Source organism: Carcharodon carcharias, chromosome 8, assembly GCF_017639515.1.
Source record: "Carcharodon carcharias isolate sCarCar2 chromosome 8, sCarCar2.pri, whole genome shotgun sequence".
In the NCBI taxonomy this organism is placed as follows: Eukaryota; Metazoa; Chordata; class Chondrichthyes; order Lamniformes; family Lamnidae; genus Carcharodon; species Carcharodon carcharias.
Window position 1 is genome coordinate 24,827,506 of NC_054474.1, and position 25,725 is coordinate 24,853,230.

Sequence of the window (25,725 nt, forward strand, 5' to 3'; positions counted from 1 at the left end):
GGAGGATCAGCTAAACAAGCTTGTGATAAAGCTGCTGTTGTCAGCTTATCCCTTCTTGTTCAGCTCATGCTTTTCAATCTCCCATTGCTGATTACCCAAACAAATTCATAACCCAGGGTACAGAAGAAGCAGGTCTGGCAGCATCTGTGGAGAGAGAAACAGAGTTAATGTTTCAAGTCCATATGACTTGTCTTCAGAGCCCTGAAGAAGAGTCATAAAGACTCGAAACGTTAACTCTGTTTCACTCTCAATGGGTGCTACCAGAACTGCTTCTTCTGTACCCTGGGTTTATGAATTTATGAAAAAATTTGTTTTTACTTCAGATTTCCAGCATTGGCAGTATTTTGCTTTTATTACACAGGAAGCATTTTACTTAAAGCAAACAAAAAAACAGGGTCAGGCAGCATCTATAGGGATAAGAGACCAGATGATCTGAGTATGGACTCTTCCTCAGATATTACTGAGGAACAGTATTTAAAAAGGAACAGAACTAAGGGAAGGATGAAGGGGAAAAAAAACAATTACACTCAGAGGAATAGAATAAAATGTAAAATGATTAAGTGGGGAGCACATGGCAGCAGGATATTAGCATGAAACAATAAGAGCCATAGCAAGAGAAATTTTAACAAGTATAGCACTGTTTTTTCTGTCTCAGAAAGCTCTCCAGTGACAAACCTCAAGCAGCTGATATATGAGAGTCTATGGGGAAAGAGCACTTGAAGCGGCACTAATTGGATAATTCTTCTCAAGAGCTGGCACAGGCAGAATGGGCCAAATGGGCTCCTTCTCTGCTGTAAAATTCTACGATTCTTTGATTGCTCGCCTGCAGTATTTTTAATTGTCGTTTATTTTCCTGAGATCAGGGAACAAAATTTCCCTTCAGATTTTATAGTCCCTATGAGAGTGCAGCCCAATTATAGTGAGACACACCACTCCCATGGAGGCACAACATTACTTCGTGATTAACTGTCTCCCTACTGGTGTACCTCTAAAGCTGTGTGCCTGCCAGACACCACGATGGGGCAGCTCTCCTGTTTAATGAATGACTGTTCAATGACAATGCAGCCCTATTATTATGATTGACTATCCCCATGATAGTGGTGCCCAAAGTCTAGTTGATTATCCAATTGTGATGTTGTCGTCTTAATATGTGACTAATTCTCTCTACACTGCTGCAGCACACTCCCCATGTGGCTGATTGACCATATGATGGTGCAATCCTTTAATGCATATCTGACTGATAGCAGAATGTGTAGTCATATTACTGTGTGACTGACTAATACCAGCTTGATATAGTCCTACTTCTGTTGGACAACTAATACCAGAATGGTGCAGCATATTACAGTGTGACTAATACTTTCTAGTGTGTTTCAGCCCTATTATTTGGCTAACTGATTCCATGACAGTTTTATGTTGTTTAGGATGCTTTTGGAAACTAACTGAAAGAGAAGGTGGTACTGTTATGAAAGGATCACATTATCACAGATTGCGGATCAGTTTGACTCAGTTAAGCACTCTCAGCTCTGAATCCGAAGGTAATGGGTATGATTCTCACACCAGAGTGCTGCATTAACAGATGTGCTGTCACACAGTTATACCAACCTATCAACTAACATCATTTAAAAAAAGACATCTATTCCATTGCTGTTAGTTGAAGCTTGCTGGGTTCAAATTGGCTGCTGAGCCTCCGACATTACAACAATGACTACACCTCAAATGTACTAATTGGATGTGAAACTTTGAGATGTCTTAAGGTGCTATATAAATGCAATTTCTTCCTTTCTTTCTCTGTCAAGCCCAAACTTGCTGCTTAATTAAACCTGGCCTTGTTAAAGTGGGGAAACTGCAGTCAAGGCAATTTTGGCTTTAACTGTGAAGTTTAGTTGGCTGCAGATGAAATGCTGAACTAGCCCTGTCAACACGATCACCAAATCCAATTTTGCTAAATTTAATTTTGTGTGCCTGGTGGTTGCCATGACACCTCTCCTTTTTAATTGACTGTATCTCACCTTTAAACAGGGAGCAAGGTGAATAGCAAAGAGTTCACTGCAGCAAGATATCAGTCAACTGCTTGGCTCTAACCACTAGACCTGCCACAGGGGGAAAAAAATCAGTTCCCATCTGTAAACAGGATTATATCCAAAAACTGTCTGCAGACTCTATTTTGGAGCCAATGCTGGTATAGTGCCTTCAATTAAATTGCATATCATCGATCTCGAAAAAAAAACTAGACTTACATTCTTACAGCTGTCCACAACTTCAGGACATCCCAAAGCACTTTACAGCCAATGAGGTACTTTTAAAGTGTAGTCACTGCTATAATATAGGAAACACTATCAGCAAATGCATTTAACTTATTAAGTAATGGCTCCTTTGTGAAATTCCAATGTTCGGGGTTTAAATTCCTATATATGTCCTTTCATCTTTTTCTTGTTAAATTTATGTTGCTTTCCCTTGCTATGAATGGACTGTCCCATGGGTTGAAACTCAGCCATACTCCTCCCAATGTCTGTTCACCATATGCCACCTTCATTTGCAGTTTCTATTGTAAATTTCCATAAACTGTTTTGGACAAGAGGACACCATAGTAGAGCTGTTCAGAATATATTTTCCCTCCTATTTTGCAACCCTATCCCCTCCCCAACACACCCCACCTCCTATCCAATTTCTGCTCAGTTTAATGATGGAGTGGCAGAGCTGTTCAAATGAGCTCCTGCCAATGCTGCTTCACCCCACCTCTCAACAGTGGGGTCGTGTGTCCCGAGCTGTCTTGTCTGAGGATTTCCCCTGCCGAAATTCTGTGCAGAAAGCAACTTGATTCCTGTTCAGCAAAATCTTTTGAGCAGAGCCCATATCAGTGGCTCGGCATGTGCCAAAATCATGTGTTTGGTAGGTGTAGCTTATCATTCAATGGCACAGTGCACAGACTGGTGCTAGTCATCTTGCTGAATCTCCATTGATTCCCAGTAGCCACAGTTGTAATCAAGTGAAGTGTGTTACACAATTTATTTTACAGATTATGAGCAGACTTTCAGTAGCTAATGAGAGTAGGTTATCTTCCAGCAAAAATTACCTCTGGAAACATATCATAGCAACCAACATCTGGTCTCTCTTTGTACCTCTTTGTACAGGAGTCTTATAAAGAATGCGAGAGAATGAGCATACGCCACTTAGTCCTCAGTTTAATTTAAAGCAGGAGGTCTGTCTGTGTCACTATTGGAACAAATCACTGCTGAACAGCCCCACTTCCAGTTCTAATTGCCAACAGATCCAGTAACACTAACTAGATGCAGACTTTTGATTCATCATGCAGCTTATTTTGTTAAGAATACAGGAACAAAACTCTTGCACACATGAATGGCCAATGCAGGCAACAGAAATACCTGAAATGCAATGTGGATTGCACTCTTAAAGCTGGACTCGAGACATTTTTGGTCAGACTTCAGGGCGCTTTACTCTGGATTCATCCTATGGTGTATCTGAGCTGGGAGTGTTTGAACCAAAAAAAAATGAAGGGCAAATATTTCCAGCATCAACACCTTTAGTCTTGTTGAACACAGAAAAGGCAGAAAATACAAAGGAAGGAACTTTAGATATCACCCTGAGTCTCACAATGGATGCAGAGTCACTAATTGTCTCATGACAGTGTTGCAGAGTAACTAACGGGCCTTCAACAGCTCCAGAGTCACTGACTGTCCATTGCAGCTCACGGTCACCAATTATCTTACAACAGCTTCAGAGAGTTGCAGGATATCCCAGAATTGGCCTTGTTGTGGAAGGAAACAGTTAAAGGGGTTCAATTGCTAATTATTAATTAACAATCTAAGTACCCATTTTGGCTGTATAAAAGGTTTGCTGGCACCATCGAGGACTTCCATGCCCGCGAATCACATTTTAATTTGATGTTATAAGTTTCCTTTGAGATTAGTTTTTTTTTGCAGTACCCCTTTAAGGGGCTGCTTCTTACTTTATCCCTTGTTTTCTTTAATTTAGTTTATTTGGTTACTCAAAAGAGTAAAAGGCATAAAAAATGAGACACGTTCTCTCTGTAGAGAGAGTTTTATGCACCAGAAATAAAACTCTATCCGAAGGAGTCTGTCTTGGTTTTGATCTTTATTGCCAAATAGCTATTGAAGCTTAACAGACCTGAAGGGTTGCTGGATCTCTGAAGCTGTCTGCTGACTTTTGAGTTAACTCAGATAGACCAAAGTCTTAATTTTGTGCATTGAAGATGCAGTATAGAATCACATTAAAATGTATGTGTGCATTCCAGGTGACTTTCCGTATTTTAGGCCATGTGATAGCAACCTAGAATAGTCACCCTGGAGAAATTAAGTAGATTTATAGCACAGGAAACACCTCAAGCCTAAAGCAAATAGTTGTAGCTGACCCAACCATAGAATACAAAATCTATGGTTAATTGATTATAAAGTGAAGAACACTTCTCTGTAAAATGCAGCGTGCACAATCTAAGCAGTATAGTCCCAAAGGGTTCAATAATACAATTAAAAAGCACTACGAGTATCACATATAGAGTTGATGAGGGGAAGCTCTGAATCATCCCTTAAACCATATATATTGAACTGATTATCCTTTTACAGCAACATGAAGCATCAGACACACCCAGATAGCTGAAGGGCAATTGTAAATTCTACATCACGTTTTCCAAAGAAAACCTAATTTGAAACCAATGTGACGTGCACACAATTTTGACGTAGAATGAGGATGAGCATGTGCTGTCCATCATATTGGACCCATGGGTGTCCACTGCATATCTGTAGAACTGATACAGCATGATCCAATTTTTAAGCCAGACAACCGAATTTTACCTCTCCAGCCAGCAATTCAATCCAAAGGTAAATACAGACTTTATGATAAGGGATCAGATGTGCAGTTACCCCTTGGGGAAACGTAGCATTGCATTGATTGTACTGAGTAAAAAATAAAAGCAAATATTCTGGGTAGCATTTCAAAAATAAATCAGAATATCACCTAAGTGTTACTATTGGCAATGCTTTCCAGGAAGTGAGACAGAATGAGGTATAGTCTATTTGAACATTGTATAGTTAAAGTGAATGAGAAATGATTAATCTGTTACAATTCACTACACTGATCAGCGCTCTGTTTAGGTCTGGTATATGTTTGATCTTTTCGATGTAAAATAATCTCTCCTTTGATTTTTACATTGGCTTGTGTCACACTAGAGAAGAACTTCCAGTCAGCAAAGTTTAGTTTCTGCATGTTTAACCTATTGTTAATTATCCATATAAAGTTAATGCACTCAAGAGTTAAACAGAAGTGCAGCATAAGCCTCATAAACATTTGTACATGAACTTCCATGATCAGATCTTCCACTCCTTGCTCAGAACATGCAAGTTAGTTGTTTCCTGGCCTTGGCAGTCTTCACAGAGCAGTAACACTGTCACTTTGTTGTGCTTCCAAAAGATTAAGTTCCACCCCTTTGTCTCTCCTGCCCTGTGGGGAAGTGCTTAACCACTGCCTGGCACCTGGTCTCCCTGATAATATGGCCAAGACTAGGCATTCCTGGTAATGGGGAATGACTTGCTTTTATAGAATCAACAGGATGTAAATATGTGGCTGCACAATTACAGCTTTTGTATCTGTTGAACAATTGTTTTAAGTGACTGAGTGTTTAATGTATTTAACTAATTCTCTCTGTAGGTGCCAACTCTGAGCCTATTTTTTTAGTGAAATCCTTGATATAATTGGCGAAGGAAACTGTGGGGAGCGGAGGAGTTTTTATTTTACATAGTGAGTTTTATGATCTGGAATGTTCTGCCTGAAAGGTAGTAGAGCCAGGTTTCAATAGTAACTCAATAGTGAGCTCAATAGTAATAGAGAATGGATTTATATATGAAAAAGGGAAGTTTACATGGGGAAAGAACAGGGGAGCGGGACTAATTGGATAGCTCTTTCAAAGAGCCAGAAGAGAAATGATGGACTGAAAGACCTCCTCTGTGCTGAATGTTGCAATCTTGGATAAGCTGCTCACTTCTTTGCAGTAGTTTTTTCATAAATGTTACAATTTGTAACACTATATAATGTGCCCCTCCCTGTACTTAAAATAGCAATGAACACAATTAGCACCAACAATTTTTAAAATATATTCATACATACTTATGTGTAACATGCCAATGGCTGACGTGTGTCACTTGTTTCATGTCTGTTTTGAGTGTTCTATCTGCAGTGTTGTTCTAATGATTTATTCATTCGTGAACTGCTTCCGATTTATTTCCATCAATTTTTTTTCAATTTTACAAGAGAAGAAGAAAATAAAAAAAGCGTGCAATGTGCAACTTAGGTGCCTGACCTTTTGACATTCCCTCCTTCCCCTTAGGGAGTCTCCCGGCACCTGTTCCATGTTCCCTCCCGATGGTGTAGCTGAAAACTAGGAATCAGTAGTGTGGCAAATTGTGGGTACAACACCAAAGTACTCCCCTATTGTCCTTTGAATAATCTCATGGGATCTTTTAAATCCACCTAAGACAGCATATGGTCTGCAATTTAACTTCTCATATAACAGTACAGCATTCCCTTGGTACTGCACTGAAGCATAGCCCAAGCGTCCCTTTAATCCTAATTTTTTACTCATATAGCCGGGACAGTGCAATGTCAAGGTTAACAATCCATTCAACAGCTTCAGCTGATGCAGTGAGAATGGTTGTGATACCACCAGAAATGGATCTCTCAGGGCACAAGTTCAGTTATGTGCCCGATGGTCTGACTTGGATGGCCAGAGTTGCAGTTTGAGCTAAACCTCATGTTCTACTTGTGGAGCAAGTGGCCACATCTTCCCTGGGCTGCCCCCAAGCAATTGAGGGTTGTCCGGATTTTCTGCGGAAGATTGAAACTTGGGACTCCACCACTCAGGTCAGTTATCAGTTTGCTGTTGGTGATGTTTGCAGCCAACTAGGAGGTGCGCCAACAAGAGATGGGGCTGCCGTCAGTTTGTAGGGTGTGGAGTGTGTTCCCGTGGGGACTACAGGGTTTCAGACGAGTGTGTGGGTTTTTTTTTAAATCCTGTGTCAATAGCAGTGCTTTTTTAGCTGTCAGCCTCTTTGAGGAGGATGCTTTCCCTGCAGACATTAGAAGGTTTAATGTGTGCTAGCACAGGAAGCCACTCAAGCTGTGTTGGTCTCAATGTCCCAGAAATGATCCTCATGGCATCCCTGAGGTTGATATCCACCATGTTTGTGTAGTATAAAGGGTTAGCAGATGGGATATGCTAATGTATGATGTAAACGATGTACTACTAATATCAGTCAGCCATGTGTTAGACCCTCGAGAGAGAGGTTGAAATCATGCCTAGGAGCAACGTGCCTATACTGTAACGTGTTTAGATATAGATTAATAAACAAGTGTTAAGCAGATACCAGAGAATGTCTTCAGTCTAGCTCAAAACCAAATCCCAGGCCTAGAATCCAAGATGGAAGGACACATCTCAGAACATGGTGGCAGCTGCAGACACATCGATGTAAAAAATAATTGGTTTTCTTGAAGGAACCACAGGGTGAAGAAATTTTTGAAAGCAGCTCGTAAAGAATTTCAACAGGTGAAGGAGAGGGGTAATGATGACCGCACCTGGTCAACAGTCTCTGCCTTTGCTCCACCCATTTGACTGCCTCGAGGGCCTGTAGTGGTAGTTATGGAAACACCATTTTCTCTGGTACCAAACAGCATCAGGTCTTCACGAAAAAGAGCAAAAGCTTCAAGATAATTCATATCTTTATGCAGTAGGTCCAACAGCAGACGACGTTCTCCGAAGGCAGGCTGTGCAGGAGTCCACCGTGGACTTTGATTCCTTTGACACCTACTTTAGCCCAAAGCAAAATTTAGTAATTAGATGAACACATTTTAACCAATGCTTACAATGATCTGGGGAATCGATTGAATAATTTCTAACCAACCTACATCACCTAGATAGTTCTTCCAGATTTGGGAAGGATGAGTTACTCCATGATCGCATAATTGTGGGTGTCCAGGATGAAAAAACCTCTGACTTTCTGCAGACCACAGATGATCTTATTTTGGATCAAGAGATCCAGTATGAAAAGCAGGCCTAGCTTAAAGCGTAAAATCGGGCTATAATTCGGGGTGACTCTGAGGCTTCACATGACTCTGTAAATTGTTTAGGCCCATGCACAACGGTCCCACCCCAAGAAAGCCTCACAAACCAAGCAAAAGGGTGCGAAACTCAACACTAGCAGCCATTTTAAGATGCTTGCTTTGGGGCGTGAAAACCTAGCATGGACACCAAGACCTCCTAACAGGGGCCACAAAATGCTTCCAGTGTGGCATAAATGGGTATTTCAAGTGTTTCTGCAAATCCAGTAATTTTAATTGAAGTTGAAGACCGGAAGGTAATTATGAAACACATTCCTTTCAGGAAATGGAAAGTCAACGAAAAGGTGTAATTACCGAGTTCCTAGGGGAAGTAGATAGTCTTAATTCAGACTATTGGTCAGTTACGGCCCAAGTCCAAGGCTTCGATACTACTTTTAAAATTGACACTGGAGCAACTGTTAACATATTAGCAAATTACCTTGATTGACCGTTTATCTAGCAGACATCAAGTTACAAGATCCCAGCAGCACAGGCTTTCCAATCAAAGGCAGGATTATTGCTCCTCTTAGCTAGGTAGGGAAATAGATCGTTGATTCTCTCTATGTTCTTCACAATCTATGTACATCCCTATTGAGTGTCAATATTGGCATACTTTGTGCAATCCTAGAAAAAACAGATGATCCTCATCATTTGAACGACTCACTATCTTTCATGCCACAAATTTCCACCTTTTACTTAGAAGCAGTGGAAATTCAGTCTTCAAAAACTGAGGAAATTTATACACTCAGCAATAAGTTCCTTTCTTTCACAGAGACGCCATCCACTAGACCCAGGGCAGACATGGACGTTATGAATCTCTTAGTTCCTCATGAAGTAAGGCCAGAGGTAGCGGATATATAAGGCGCTGCAGCAGATGGTGACCATCCCCATGGACACCTGCTGGACCCGAATTGGATCTTCCTAGAGAGTGACGAGGAAGAATCCCTTGCAGTACTGAGTGATCACTTGGAGGTTGAGGTCCTAGAGAATGATTCGTCTCTCCCATTGATGGATGCACTCTATGAATTCTCTTTCGTCTTTTCAGAGGAGTCAGCTGTGCTTTAAGTGGCTGAGCAGCATTCAGATCTTAGCTCCACCGATCCGACCAATGCCTACTTTATCTGCTTTTGTTCACAGAGTCTTCCACAGAGAATGCCTTGCCAAAGTCCAAGTCAGAGTCCGTAGAGAATCACACTGCTCAGAAGCTGGAACCTTCCCAGGGTGAAAGTCAATTGGCACCCATACTTCATTCCCAGCTGAAAGTCTCCTTCTCTTGGAGGTCAGCACAGAAGCTGTGGCAGAATCTTCAGCACTTCTGAAGCTGCAGAATCCTATACAGAAGTCTTGCCCCAGAGTTCATTGCCTACTGGAAATTACTCTCATTACAGGAGATGAGGCTGTCTTGCCTCCATATCCCCAGCAATTCTTCCCGTTGCCCCGAGTGGAGCAACCTCGTACAGAGAGAAGTGTGGCTATTTTACCACTGCCTACAAAAAATAAATGGTCCTCCCAAAATATCATTAGGAAATCATCTCTTCTTCTTTTCCTGACAGTCTTGCAGGGTGTTGGCTGTTTTATCCTTCAACATCTAAATTCATTGAAATCTCAGATCTTCAATGCCTTTTCAGTCTTTGATGCAACTGTGACAGTCTTCCCTGAAGTTGAAGATCATTCCTCTTATGAAGTTTCTTCCCAGAGTCCTTCTAGGGAGCAACAAGTTTCTCAGTGTGTCCTGAGTTCTTCCCTTCTAGTCCCAGAGGGTCCAAAGGTCAATTCTCTACAGTGTTCTCCAATGGATCAGCCTTTCATTTAATTCCCAGCAATGCTGACAATGGTACTGCTAAAGTGTTGTCCAGTTCTGCAGGTGATGATGTCCTGCACGATGCAGAAGAAAGTTCTCATATCTCCCTAGAGCAAGAATACTGTGGGAGATTGAATCCTCAAGAATTGTGACTTGGGGAGGGGAAGAGTAGGAGTTGGATAGGATCTGTAGTTGTAAAAAAAAGTTACAGAAATGTAATGTAAATAGTTAAAGGCATAGTTTCATGTTGTTAAAAAGTAGGATAGCATTCTTGGGGGAGGTGTAACGTAAAGGGTTAACTGATATGCTATTGTATGATGTAGATGATGTATCAACGACATTGTCAGTCATGTGTTAGTCTTGAGAGAGAGAGAGAAGTTAGAATCATGCCTAAGAGCACCATGCCTACTCTGTAACCTGTTTAGATGTGTCTGCTTAAAGCTTGTTTATTAGTACTACAAGAGTATGTCTACAGTCTCTTTCATAAGCAAGTCCCACACCTAGAATCCAAGATAGAAGAACCTACCTCAGAGCAGTTTGTATGGTGGATCCTGAGAAAACCACTGGGGAAGGAACCACTGGAGAAGGATAGAGGGAGTCCAGAGAGAGGGAACTGGGAGATGTCCCAGAGAGAGAGAGAGAGGCCACCAGAGAAGAAGCCACCAGGAGGAGACCACCGGGGGAAGGAACCACCTGGAGGAGACCACCAGGAGAAGGAGACCACTGCGAGGAAACCACCAGTAGGAACCAACAGAGAAAGAAACCACTGGGGGGAAAAGCAAAGAAAGCGGATCCAAGCAGCAAAAGTTCTGCTGTTGGCAGGATCCAGGCAGTGAGGGCTGCTGAGAAACCCTGGAGACCTGGAAAGGCAGCGGAAGTTGAGTGACTCTGCTGCAGGTCTGTGGGGCAAAAGTGACCCTTTGGAGCAGCGATGTTCTGCTCGGCATGGCTGAAGAGCTAGCATTTGCCCTTGCATTTGTGCTTCAGTGCAAACTTGGGAATCCAGGGGAACGTAGTCTCGGAAGACAAGGTTGAAACCTTGGGAGGTGAGCAACCTTTAAGGCAGTCTGACTCGGAATGACTTTTGAGGTAATTCAGAGACCAGATCCTCGAAAGTGAAAAGTTTGGAATCCCTTATGAGGGAGACAAAGTTTTAATGAGATTGTGTAACTCCCAATGGATACTGACATCTGAGTGGGTTACTGAGGAATCCTTGGGATCTTTCTTGGTTGTATCTGCCATTAATGGTGCAGTGTAGCATGTTCGACTACAGTTTTCCTGTTAATTCACATGTACCTCATATTAATTTTAAGTGATAGAGTATAAGATAGATATTGTAAATTGTTTTACTTTTCTGACTTCATAGAATAATGTTTATTTTGGTTTGTTTAAAACCTTGGAATCTTGTGACTTTATTTCCTTCATGAGTCCCTTGGATGTCAAACTTTTTCTACTTTAAACAAAATGTTACTGGCCCATAACCGGATCAAACAAAATTTGGGTGTCTGGTCCGAGATCAATACGCATTAAACAAATACTTTGGATCTGACTTCACGGCAGAAGACACAAAAAACGTGCCAGAAATTGTGGAGAACCAAGGGTCTAGAGGAACCTAGGAACTTAAATAAATTAGTATCAGTAAAGAAATAGTATCAGAATATTAATGGGACTAAAAGCCATCAAACCTCCTTGACCCCATGGCCTACATCCAGGGGTTTTAACAAGAGGTAGCTACAGAAATAGGCAATTCTGAGGTAATCAAGGGTCTGGGGGAACGGGCGGGAAAGTGGAGTTGAAACCCAAGATAAGCCATAAAATGGTGCAGCAGGTTTGACGGGCCATTTGGCCTACTCCTGCTCCTATCACTTGAGGGAGAAAATGGGGAACTATAGGTTACTTATAGTTATATCAGCAGTAGGGAAATGCTAAAAATCTATGAATGGAGGTTTGGTAACAGGGCACTTAAACATTATATGACTAGGCAGAGTCAATGTAGATTTATGAAAGTTTTGCGAAAATCTAGTTCATGATTCATGCGTTCTAGTTTTAGAATGTAACATGGTTTTAGGAATTAACGTTCAACTGTAGAAAATGGGATAAATACAATTAAAGCAGCTGGGAGTCTATTACACTTAAAAGGTTGTGGCCATGTTGCTCTAAGAGGTTAACAGCTAGAAAGGTAAGATCATAAAACAGCAGGAGAGCTGGAGACATGATACCTGCAAAGGTTGCAGTAATGCAGTCCAGGGAGATGCTTTTGCTTTGGGCGATAGAGCTAACTTAGTTTAAAAGCATTCAGTAAACCCTGAAAGGTTGAAAGACCCATTTACTTCATCAGAAAAAAAAATCGTAAATTAGGGATAATTAAAGTAAAGGTCAGTTTGAGAATAGCCCAGAGCAGGCTACGTTGTTATGGAGATGAGTGGAGTTTTGGAAGGCTTTCCGGTTTCAACTTACCTGGGAGTTTGCTGGGAGAGATTTTTAGTTGTAGTTTGGTTCTTGTGTGGTTTGCAGTTCACAGAGGGAAGTTAGCCAAAATAAATGACAGTTAGATAGACCTGCACTGTAAGCAGAGTAAAACATTTTCCTTGACAGTATGGAAGGCAGGTGAGGGTTAACTTCAGTTTGAATCTGGTGAATAACAGAAGCTTGAAAATTGCCTAGTTTGAAGCTATCAGTTTTGGCTTTCTTACCAAAGGAATGAAATCTTTGCCTTAGACAGGGTGCAGTGGAGGTTCACTAGATTGATCTCTGGAATAAGAGGATTGCCGTATGAGAGGAGATGGAGCAGATTTGGCCTTTAATCCCTACAGTGCAAAAGAATAAGAGATGATCTCATTGAAAAATATAAAATTGAATCAACAGTAGGCCTCACCATGTCTTATTGCAAAAGTAAGTAACCAGCTGATTAGCTCGAAGTTATTGGAAAAGTAACCAGTACAGGGGCCTGAGGTCTCTACAGTCACAAGAAGGTGAGTGAAAGTTTACATCTGAGGATAGCTGGAGCTGAGGAAAATTCTTCAGAGGACTGTGGCATATTTATGGATGATCCGAAGAGACGTACATAACGTAAAGATTGATGTGTTCTTTAGGAGAATACTTGGGGGAAATAAATAGTAAATCTGAAGGCATAACATGCATAGGTATAAACCATATTGTTAAGTTAATAGTTCTTGTTTTGTTTAAGTCTTTTATATACAATAAAGTTTGTCTTGTTTTAAAAAAATGTCAATCCCTGTGGCATAGTTCTATTGGTTAAATCAAGGTATTTGGATTTCTATTTAAACATTAACGTTCTCCATCCGGATCAGAATAAAAGACTACAAATGTGCATAGGGCCTTTACGATACCACAAATGGAGTAGCATGTATAGTTTTGGCTTTCTTACCAAAGGAATGAAATCTTTGCCTTAGACAGGGTGCAGTGGAGGTTCACTAGATTGATCTCTGGAATAAGAGGATTGCTGTATGAGAGGAGATGGAGCAGATTTGGCCTTTAATCCCTACAGTGCAAAAGAATAAGAGATGATCTCATTGAAAAATGTAAAATTCTTGAACGACTTGACAGGGTAGATGAGAGGATGTGTCCCATGGCAGGGAAGTCAAGAACCAGAGATTCACAGTCTCAGAATTAAAGGGTTGGCCATTTAGGACTGAGAAGAGTAGAAATTTCTTCCCTCAAAGGAATCTTTGGAATTCACTACCCCTGAGAGCTGTGGATGCTCAATCGTGACGTATAGAGGTTGATAGATTTTTTGCATACTAAGCAAATCAAGGAAATTGACAGTGGAGTTGAGGTAGAACATCAGCCATGATCTTAATGAATGATGGAGCAGGCTTGAACAGTTCTTGCGCCTTATCTAATGATCATTGATGTAGCTCGCTCTTAAAAGAAATCAGATATGTGCCTTTAAATGGGTTTGCGATCTGTCTCACTCTTTCTGATGAGGTGTCAACATCATTCAGAAGTATGAGTGATATTAAAAACCATAACACTGTTGACCCTTCAACATTGGATCTCGGTTTTTCATTGTAATGTTCCCCAAACTGATGCAAACCTAACAGGTTCTTCCCAATGCATGGCATTGCTCTCTTAATCAAGGATCATTAATTTAGTGACCTTTAATTGGCCGCAATGGACAATAAAATCCTCTTCTCATATCCCTGCAACTTCAAATATTTCGACTATAAGACATCAATGCTTCAATGGGATGCAGTGTAATTGGAAGCATCTCCCAGTGCAGTGAGGTGTGCTATGTGTATATTGACTAGCCGTACAAAGCATTGCTGTATTGAATTAGTGGAAACAACCACAGTTCTGCTTATTCACTACAGTTTACTGTTGAAGGATAAAAGGGACAGGGGATCCACAGAGAGGAATGCCTGGATAAACAGCCTATTTTAGCTTACTATTGCCTCTTGGAATTCAACTTTTTGAATCTCTTCCAAGTCACCTTTCACACTAAGTTTAATCTGATACAGCAGTCTAACTGTATATTCAGATATGAAGACTTTTTAAGATCATGCCTCGCAACATGACTTTTGAAATATCTGAGAATGAATTAGATCTAAAAACTAGACACCACGTATCAGTAGCTACGATAAAAAAGGTGCATTTATATAGCACCTTTCATGACCTCAAAATGTTTCAAAGTGCTTTGTAGTCAAGGAACTACTTTTGACATGGTGTAATATTGTAATGTAAGAAATGCTGCAGCCAACTTTGCACATAGCATGGTCCCACAAACAGCAATGTGATAATGATCAAATAACCTTTTTATGTGATGTTGAGTGAGGGATAAATATTTCCCAGACCACCAGTGAAAAACAGAAAATATATCCAAATATCCCAGTACCGGCTGCACATGATTTGTCAGTAATCTGCACTAGTAACATTATAATCATTAATCATCTTGGCTGAGCATCGCTCACCAAGGACAGAGGGTGGAATTATCCCAGAATTGCACTAAATGCGATAGCGGGCATGTAAAACATTTTACCCACTGGCCGCATTGGCGGGTTTTCGTCCCCTTTCTGCATCCTTGTTTATGCAGTCATAGGAAGCATGTTGTTTCGCTAGTGGGCTTCCTCCAATTCACCCACCATGCCGTCACCTCACTGCTTCCTCACACGGACACCATATTTGAACTGCAGCCACGAGCACAGCTCTCAATGTTTGCAGCCCAGGACTGCTGCACAGAAGACATGGCCCCGAAAGGCAAGAAGACTGCAGCCCATCATTTTACTGATGCGTCCCTGGACTGCCTTTTGGGCGCCTTGGAGGGCCGCCGTGATGTCTTCTACCTCCACTCTGGCTGCAGGAGGCCCATCAGTGTCACCACTCCAGCTTGGGAAGCGGTGCCAATGGTAGTCTGTGCCAATGTTGCACAGAAGAGGTTCACCATCCAGTGCAAAAGAGGATGAATGATCTCATCCATGCCGCCAGGTTGAGGCAAGCATCTCATCACTCTAAATTCTCACACTCACAAGGCCATCACACATTCACTGGCATCTCACTTACTGGCAGCTCAAGAGACATCACACTCTCTCACATGTCCATCTGGCCTCATCTCCTCTGGAGACTGCATCAGCCCTCACCCTCTTGAGGTCACTTGCACAAATCACCATGTGTCCCCACACACAATCTGGGATACCCTCCTTACCCAGTACTGCACTAGCCCTGCAACCTCTTCCCATACCTGAGGCCACTTCTCCCCCTTCCCCAAACAAGCCCTGGCTCTGGAGCCATTGAAAAGCCACCCCCACCTGTTAGGTAGAGAACTGCCCATGAGTCCTCCTAAAGGTGATGTGGTTCTGCCTGTGAAGCCTGGTGCTGAGGACTGTGTGTGCTGCCCGAAGAAAGGTAGGCAAACAAACCTCAAAGTCTTGAATGAAGTGCAGCTCGCCAGGTGCACGTCGCTTTAGTTGTGAAACACGTCGGCATGGCCAGATGATCCAGCGTGAGGGGATGATTCCGGTGGGCAGGCAAGATAATGAAATGCAAATACATTGAAATTGAGTTCCTGACATTGGACAGCGGGAAAGGTGGCTCGCCATTGATGGGCGGAGCAGATGATTGCAAACTGGTTTCATGATGGCGTAAAACTGATTTTTGGCCTTCTCACCATATTGCCCAATCACACCTGCCATGACACCCATGCCAACGGGGGTGAATTCCAGCTAGAGGATGCACTCACTCTCAACGTCTGTACTGACAACTGGCTGCTGAAATAGCAGGTGGGGCCGGATTGTCAAAGGAGGGTCGGGAACCCGGCACCTAAATGAATTTCAGGTCCCGACCCCACGCTTCAACTGTGTTGCTCTCGTAACGCTATTTTGAAATATAAGTGCCCTCATTGGACAGGAAGCGAGCTTGGCACCACGTGCCTCCAGGAAAAAGGAGTTGCCTGTGCAGTACCAGCACCAAAGGCAGACAGCAGCCATATTGGGGGCTGCTGCTGTCGTGCCAAAGTGCAGGCAGCTTCTCAGAGGGCCAACAGCCCTGACAGGACATGAAGGATAAATGAAATCCTGCACTCAACACTGGAAAAAACAGTTAAGAAACACGGACAGATAAACTTATTGGTCCCTAGCCAAACCTAACAACTGTGCACTAACATGCACAGACTGTTCGGGTTCACCGAAATAAAGCTTAAAATTCCATTCCGCATGGGTCAGGGCCCTTAACAAGCACTTTAAGGAGATTAACTGACCTTTAGTTGGCGACAACTGGGTTTCCCGTTCCCAGTCCCTCTGCTGGTCCTTTGAAACTCAAACTGACCCAGAGGTGTAGGGGTCCCGAGATGACCTCCAGGGCCACAATTTTGAAATTGCGCTCGCGCTGGGTCCCAACCCCATTGTCCTTTTAAAATCTGGCCCACAGTGTAAAACTGAATGATTTTTAGCGTAAATAAAGGACAAACAGAATATTAAAAGCATATAATATTGAAACTGTTTGTGCACATATAGGATATACATGAGAGCCACTGTGAGGCTTTGAATGAAGCCAAGAACACACAATTAGCAAAAGCTGCAGCAAGATGAATGCCCCAAATACATTCTTATCAGCTGAATGTTAGTTACATACAATGGCCACCCACCAAATGTAATTAAATTCTTTGAAAGCAGTTAATTGAATGTATCTGGTTTCGAATGGTATTAAAGGTGATAAAGCACAAGTCTATACAGCCAAATACTTCCAGTAAATATTATGGTCTCATTCTGTTGAAAATATGGGAATTCCATCAGAGAAATACAATAAACTGGGGCTGAATAAAGTAGATTGTAATGTTAGACGGACATTCTGCAGCTTTCACAAGAATCAAGGAGATAGTCAGTCAGTGTTTCAACTTCTTAAGAGGCTTCCTCCCTTAGGAGGAAATTAAGGGACCAATTTGTGACTGGAGGATGAGGAGCAGCCTATGACTTTCATTTTGAACACACAATTACAGAATCAACTCTTCGATACTGAGTCCACAATAGTATCAGTGGCATGCAATCTGTTAAAAAGACAGACCTTAATTGTTTAAACAGCTTTTATTTCATTTCTTATATTCTTAAAACTATAAACAAATCTCAATTAGATTACACATTGTAATGGCCACCAAGCAACCCTTCCCCAATATTTAAACCATTGGAATGCCTCAAGTAGATTACAGTCTTGTAATTATTCCTAGATATCTATTATTAGGTAAATTGAATATTATCTGAACATTACTGGAAGCAACTGGATGGAGGAGTTCATAAACCAGCGTTGTGAGAGTTGAGTATTAAGCAGCTGATGCAACAATCTGGATTAATAACTGTTTGAACTCCACTTTTTTCTCATGTTATCAGCCTCAGGAATGTTCCCAAGTAAATTTATCCCTGTGATATTATCAGCATATAACTGTTTAAAGAAAAATAAATGTAAGAGTGATTTGAGCATGATTCTTTTTAACTTTCTCCCAGTACTATCCTAAATCAATGGGAGGTTCTGACTTTTGCCTGTGTTGGTCTATGCTCAGGCAGTGGAAAAAACACAAATGCAAGTAAGTGTGACTCTTCTTTTGACCAGCCCTCTCTCCGTGGGGTCAATTTTCATGTGAAACATATATCAGGAAGTCAGTGGGTGGAGAGTCCACTCCAGCTGCCCAATGATGTCGGTGGGAGACCCAATCAATCTTTGTGTTTGGGGCCCAATTTAAAAACAACTGGTGGACTAGTCACACACATCATAGGCAGCTCAACGATTGAGGGCACAGGAAATCTGGTAGAACGATTGCCACCTCAATGCAGATTGCAGCTCCTTAAAATTGTCAGTAGAGAGCAAATTATTAAATCTGCAGACACCATGATGTCATCCAGGGCTTCCCACTTCTCCAACACAAAACCATAAGGGTGCTCATGGAGCAAGTGAGGAACAGGAAATAAATCTTCCTTTCCTCTGACTCTTTGCATCACCTTCTCCTTTGGCTTGAACAGGTTGGGACCAATATGTGACAGTCTGCTTTTCCTCAGATCAGAGTGAGTGCTGAGACAGCGCAATATCAGGAACCATTGTGCAATTGCAATATTGCCTTTCCTATAATGACAATATATCTAGACACTTACCCCACAGTAAACCAATGCTCTTCATAGTGCCAGAAAGTGAGCTGGTCCAGATTGCTCTGGAAACCAATGAGCTGCTTCAGTGTACATCTCGAGGGCCAAGTGGACTACAGCAATCATCTACCTGCCACACTGAAGCCACTTGAGAAGCACTTCTCAGAGCAATGGAGTAGGTAATGAGCACCTAATGCAGACACTAAGGGCTCACATTCGAGTAGTAAGTAATAGGTTGACATTTATGCAAATAAGTAAAAGGAGAAACCTTTTTAAAATCTTTGTATGTAGAAAGTATTCCTGTAGTTGCTGTTTACTGCAACATTAGTTAATGTGAATATAATGTCAGTCTTTGGGTGCATATAATTCATTCATGAGTGAAAACTGGAACAGATGATGGATAGGATTGTTATTGCAGGGGAATAGGAAGTGTTGAGCCAAAGTGCTCTTTGATGAGCTGTTGCCAAAGTGTACCAATATAGGCACGTGTTGGAGCTCTCCCACTTTTTCAACATCTTCTATATTGTTGGTGTTGGCACCCTTAACTGTTGAAGGTTATCATCCAGTGGTGACTCCATGTGTTGCACACCATAGTTTTGCAGCCTACAGTAAACCACTACAGACAGGACACACTTCAGTGATTGTATTGCAGGAAGTGGATTGGTTGCTTGAGGAACTGCTTAATGTAAGTTCTAATTGAACCGTGGATCTCAGTGCAGCACAGTTCAGCATAACCAAGAGTTTCTGAGAGGAGTCGTGAGCCAAGTGTGCAAGGAGCAGCCCTTGGCCCAAATAACCAACCTTTCACTTGCTGTGCAGGGTCAACAAGTATGGAAATGAGAGTTGCAGCAATGTAAAAGTGTCATGACAACTGTCAGTCTGCATGATGCAGTGACTAGTCTCACCTCATTTGCACATTAATGAAGTGGAGTGTCATCAAGGCAGTGAGACTGTATGAAGTAGCCCTTAGTATGATGTGCATGCAACCAATGAGATCCTAGATTTGGGGAAGTCTGCAGTGTGCAATCCCCAAAACCCTCGCAACCCAGAGGAAGGCTTAAATGCAACAGTCAATGCAGTGCTAACTATTGCAGATCTTGGTGTAGGAGAGGTGACAAGATTCTCCATTGAGCTCCAGAGAAAAGCTCATTCTCCTCACACAGCACTTCTCTGAGAACTGCAGGTATTGTCCAGGGCCTATACACTCTGGTGGGAGGATGAGGATTAAGCAAGCACACCTCAGTTTGCTTCTTTCTCCCGTTGATGCTCCCCGTCCTTACTATTATAGTGACAAAGCAGAGCTGTCAGAAGGATCTCATGAAGAAAGAAAAGTGTGCTATCAGAGAAGCTTAATTGTTCAGAACATTGCATAGCCACGAGCATCATTTTGAAATCATCTGAAAAAAAACACCCTACTACAGGAAAATCATTTCACAAATCTTTGTAGCAAGTTATATATCACTGAAAATGGCTGCCTGCTGATTTGTACCATCAGTTTGTGACAGACTGAAGAAGTATTGATAGCAACTTGGGTAGGTATAAGAATAATTATAATTTGTCCCTGATTTCAATACATTTATGAGATAAGTTTCTGTTGGTAGTTTTCTGCTCAGGCTGTCTAAATTGAAGCCTGTCTGAAATTTGGAACAGTTAGTGACTTATTTTCTTTAGCAATTCTGGTCCCATGTCCGCCTCATTTTTTTTAAATAGGGTAATAATGAGATATAAATTGGCCCCTTCTAAGGTCTTGCTAGGAATAACACAGCTAAGTTCAGCACAGCATTGGAGCAGTTACCAGCATGCTCTAAATCATTAGCAAAATCTCCACCTTACCACTGGGCATTAGCTTCACATTTTGTAAATATGTGGTTTTGTTTGTAATACAAGTGTCGATGTTGGCTCTTAAAACATGAATTGTATCCAACAAAAATGCTAATCAGAATGTTGCAAAGATATGTGTGCAGCTATTTATGTAGATCCATCTCCCTCACTCCTTTGTTTTATGCTTGAAAATTGCAATGGTAGTGTAGCAACTGGAGCAGTAAATTTTGATATTTTTATTCTCTCCTTTGCTGTTCTCCCTTGAACACATTCATTTCTTCCTGGAGTATAGTTCCAGAGATGTTATTGTCCTTCAGTTCCTAACCCAAATGGCCATTAATCTTGAGCCTTAACACTGAATGTTGCTGTGGTACCCATTTATGCAGGGCGCTATAGCTGAGCTCATTCCGTTCTAGCCTGGTTAGGGTGACCAGATTTTCATAAGTTCAAACTGGGACGCTTTGGGAAGGCGGGGCTCTGTGATGACACACATGTTGGGTGACCAATGGCAGGAGTCTGAGGGAGGGGCAACTTAAGATAGGAGGTCAGTGATGACATCTCCTGGAAATGTCCAGCCAGAGTTAGCAGCCCTATTAACCATTGGTTAAATGTGCCCCTTGATTCTTGAACCTCATTGGTTGCCTAGCTGTTTGCCATGGCGTTGTGCTCCACTTGGTCCTTTGTAATTAGCCCTTAAAGCTGTCAATCACCGCATATCCACCCACCTCCTCAGAGAGGCAATGCAGCCGCTAATAATGAAAGCACTGAAAAGGGTAATTGTCTTAAGGACAAGTCAGATCTATCATCACTGCCTATTAAACTGGATGACAATGGAAGTGCTGGGAGGACTTGATTTGCCTAGGGATCAAAGTTCAACCACGCCCATTACTTCTGATGAATGATTGACAGGTCACAGGTCCATACAGAACATGCTCGCAGATTCTGAATGACAAATTTAAACAGGGCATTCACCATGTGGGCAGGATGATGGTTGTCTGGCATAGTTTTTGGGGAGAGAAAAATAAATTTGAGAAATTGTGTTTTTCTTGTGGGAGGAGATATAAAGGTTTTTTATTCATTCATGGGATGTGAGAATCATTGGCTCGGCCAGCATTTATTGCTCTCCCACGTTGCTCTTGAAAAGGTGGTGCTCAGCTGCCTTCTTGAACCGCTGCAGTTCATGTGGTGTAGGTACATCCACAGTGCTGTTAGGAAAGGAGTTCCAGGACTTTGACTCAGTAACAGCGAAGGAACGTCTGATCTCCAAAGGCCTGTCATCCACATGCAAGCAGGGGGTCTCTTTTTAGCCATCAGAAACCTGAGCATAAGCAAATTTCCCTAACCTAACCTACCGACTAACATTCAATTATTTTATTTTCTCCTGTAAGTTTGTTTGTGTAAGTCTTATGCCCAACCACCTTCAGCAGCTTCATCAAGGACCTTCCTTCCATCATAAGGTCAGAAGGTGGGGATGTTCACTGATGATTGCACAATGTTCAGCACCATTCGCAACTCTTCAGATACTGAAGCAGTCCATGCCCATATGCAGCAAGACCTGGACAATATTCAAGCTTGGGCTGACAAGCAGCAAGTAACATTCATGCCACACAAAGGCTGGACAATGGCCATCTCCAACAAGAGAGAATCTATCCATCGTTCCTTGACATTCAATGGCATTACCATTGCTGAATTCCCCACTTTCAACATCCTGGGGTTACTATTGACCAGAAACTGAACTGAACTAGCCATATAAATACTATGGCTACAAGGGCAGGTCAGAGGTTAGGAACCCCGCAGCGAGTAACTCATCTCCTGACTCTCCATAGCCTGTCCACCACCTACAAGACACAAGTCAGGTGATGGAATACTCTCCACTTCCCTGGATGAGTGCAGCTCCAACAACATTCAAGAAGCTTGACACCATCCAGGACAAAGCAGCCCACTTGATTGGCACTGCATCCACAAACATTCACTCCCTCCACCACCGATGCACAGTAACCGCAGTGTGTACCATCTATAAGATGCACTGCAGAAACTCACCAAGGCTGCTCAGACAGCACCCTCCTTACCCCCAACCGCTACCATCTAGGAGGACAAGGGCAGCAGATAGATGGAAACACCACCACCTGGAAGTTCCCCTCCAAGCCGATCACCATCCTGACTTGGAAATATACTGCTGTTCCTTCACTGTCGCTGGGTCAAAACCCTGGAACTCGCTCCCTAACTTCACTGTGGGTGTATCTACACCAGGTGGACTGCAGCAATTAGGTCAGGCAGTTCACCACCACCTTCTCAAGGGCAACCAGGGATGGACAATAAATGCTGGCCTAGCCAGGGAAGCCCACATCCCTTGAAGGAATACAAAAAAGACATTAATGGCCTAGAAATTTAATTGTACAGAACCTGCATATCAGGTTAAAAATAAGCACTAAAGAGTCAACATGGCTTGCAGTAGAAGTCATATTGGTTAAGGTGCCCTGTAGTCATTCACGGAATTTATCTGAAACAAACATTTGGTCCATTGCCTATGCAAATTTAGGACCCAGCATCTCTTTGAGGGCCCTTTACCAAATAGGACAATAACTGACCGTAATATGTGCCATGTACACTATGGGGTGGTCATCTGCCACCAAAAACAATCCTCCTATATCCACATTGAAATTTTCAATTGTTTAGCCAGCCGGTTCCCTCTCCCTTCACCATCCCCTACAAGTGAGCTCCCTCGGGGCTGTGACCAGTGCCTGCTGATCACTGGTGATGCTCAAATGAAGCTGGTGGACCAACTTTTCATGGCGCATTTAAACAAAAAATCATCCAATGACATTCAGGAACTTTAACCTGTCATGAGCAGATTCAAGCCTGGTAACAATTAAGAGTTGTCTCTTATTAAGAAATAACACAATCCTTGCTATGGGCACAGCAATGCAAGAAGAATCAGTAATGATTCCAGTTTCCATATCAAAAGCATTAAGTGAAATTATGGAATTAAATTTCATTTCTGTCATTATGTTTTCAGCATGACCATCATTTACTGTCATTCACAATCCTAGCAAAATGGTAGTGGATTAAGTCAAAGTTTAAACTGATCTAAAAATCACAAGAAGTTAATTTACAAACAGTAAGGGCAGTTAGTTCTGTACTTTGGAGGTCAGCTGTCCAAGTAGAAAACTGAAACCCATGCCTCTGTTATAGTTCAGAGCAGCAGATGAGGCTGTCAAGGGTTGAATTGATTGCTGTCTCTCTCCTTGGCAACAATTTATTCTTCAAGGAGTATGGCCTGAAAGTCCTTTTGACCAGAACTAATTTGTATGTCAAAGGGACTGAACCCAAAGTAGATGTCCACTCAATGAGTACCATCAGTCTCAGCATACTGAGGGAAGGTCTGACGATGAATGAGACAAAGGAGATGCTCACTAGTGATTATTTACTTAATCTTCAGTTTTAGTAACTGTGAAAGCCAAGTGTTCCCCCTTCCGAAGTAGAAGGGAGCAAAGGGAGATCAAGTCACTGTAACTGCATCCCCAAGATCAACTTTGGCAGAAAGATCCAGAAGCATCTTCTCTGCCTCCTTTGTTAAATAGGAAATGGCAGACGGCACACACGAAACTAAAGGGTGCACCAAAAACTAAAATTATTTGAAATACAGCCAGAGAGGGAACTGGAAGTGTCAGATACAACATCACACAAATATCCAAGAAATGCTGAAGACATAAGCTTCTAGGTCTCTATGGGAGGCAGAATTTTTTGAATTGTTTCAAAATCTGAAATGCAAAACAAATCTCTTGATTAGTTGATCTCTTGATCTCTCCCTCTCCAGGTTACAGTAACAGATGCTTGCTGATTATTTTACTTAAAGAGAAAATTGTTTAGACAGTGCTCTCTAACAGTCACCAGGCTACTTGTGTCATAGATTTTTTCTTTTTTAACTGTAATTTGATTTAATCTGAGATGTTGGGCATTGGGTTATAGATGGTGATCTAGTTTGTTCCTTTCATGATTTAAAAAAAAATCCTTTTTAACTTGGGTTGAATTTTATACTTTTCCAGGGAAGCAATTACTGTGTTGAAAAATTGAATATTTTTACAAATTTAACAGCAAGTACATCTAGGTCAGACACAGCGCAGGTTTGATACAGAATGAAGTTTGTTCCACTCCACCTTTACAAAAGGACCTTCTATGGCACCAAAGCAGCCAGATGTCTTAAATAGTCTTTCCATTTGTTTCGCTGTTGATTGGAGCAACCAATTTAAAAGTCAAAGGGCAATTTTCTACCCAGTAACGGTAATAGATAAAAATGGACTGAGAGTACCTAATTTTGCAAGGTGCACCCATTGCTCCCACCAAGGAACAAGCATAAGTGATCCCACAACCAACAGATTAGATCTAAGCTCTGCAGTCCTGCCACATCCAGTCGTGAATGGTGGTGGACAATTAAACAACTCACTGGAGGAGGAGGCTCCACAAATATCCCCATCTTCAATTATGGGGGAGCCCAGCACATGACCGCAAAAGATAAGGCTGAAGCATTTGCTACAATCTTCAATCTGAAGTGCCAAGTGGATAATCAATCTCAGGTCCCCAGCATCACAGATGCCAGTCTTCAGCCAATTCAATTCACTCCACATGATATCAAGAAACAGGTGAAGGCACTGGATAGTGCGAAGGCTTTGGGCCCTGACAATATTCCGGCAATAATACTGAACACTTATGCTCCAGAACTTGCCGTGCCCTTAGCCAAGCTGTTCCAGTACAGCTACAACGTCTACCCAGCTATGTAGAAAATTGCCCAGGTATGTCCTGTACACAAAAAGCAGGACAAATCCAACCCAGCCAATTACTCACCATTAGTCTACTCTCGATCAACAGTAAAGTAAAGGAAGGGGACACCAACAGTACTATCAAACAGCACTTGCTTACAATAACCTGGTCACTGACACTTAGTTTGGGTTCCGCCAGGCCACTCAGCCCTTGACCTCATTACAGCCTTGGTTCAAACTTGGACAAAAATGCTGAAATCTCGAGGTGAGGTGAGAGTGACTGCCCTTGACATCAAGGCCCCATTTTACCGAGTGTGATATCAAGGAGCCCTAGCAAAACTGGAGTCAGTGGAAATCAGGGGTAAAACCCTCTGCTGTTTGGAGTCATACCTAGCACAAAGGAAGTTGGTTGTGGTGCTTGGAGGTCAGTCATCTCAACCCCAGGACATCACTGCAGGAGTTCCTCAGGGTAGTGTCCTCGGCCCAACCATCTTCAGCTACTTCATCAATGACCTTCCTTCCATCATAAGGTCAGAAGTGGGAATGTTTGCTGATGATTGTACAATGTTCAGCATCATTCGCAACTCCTCAGATACTGAAGCAGTCCATGTGCAAATGCAGCAAGGCTTGGACGGTATCC

General features: G+C 42.1%; 1 protein-coding gene across 6 annotated transcripts in view; it reads right to left on the bottom strand.

Moving 5' to 3' along the window:
• Nucleotides 1-25,725, bottom strand: part of LOC121280930 (vascular endothelial growth factor C-like) — a 78,612-nt gene that overhangs the window by 31,188 nt on the left and 21,699 nt on the right. The window contains exon 1 of one of the 6 annotated variants that reach the window (XM_041193365.1): nucleotides 7,603-7,676. The exons of the other annotated variants lie outside the window; for them this stretch is intronic. Coding sequence (XP_041049299.1) covers nucleotides 7,603-7,635 — 33 coding nt within the window. The 5' untranslated portion in view covers nucleotides 7,636-7,676. Of the gene's footprint in view, nucleotides 1-7,602; nucleotides 7,677-25,725 lie in introns of those variants that run through there. 6 annotated transcript variants of the gene reach the window in all.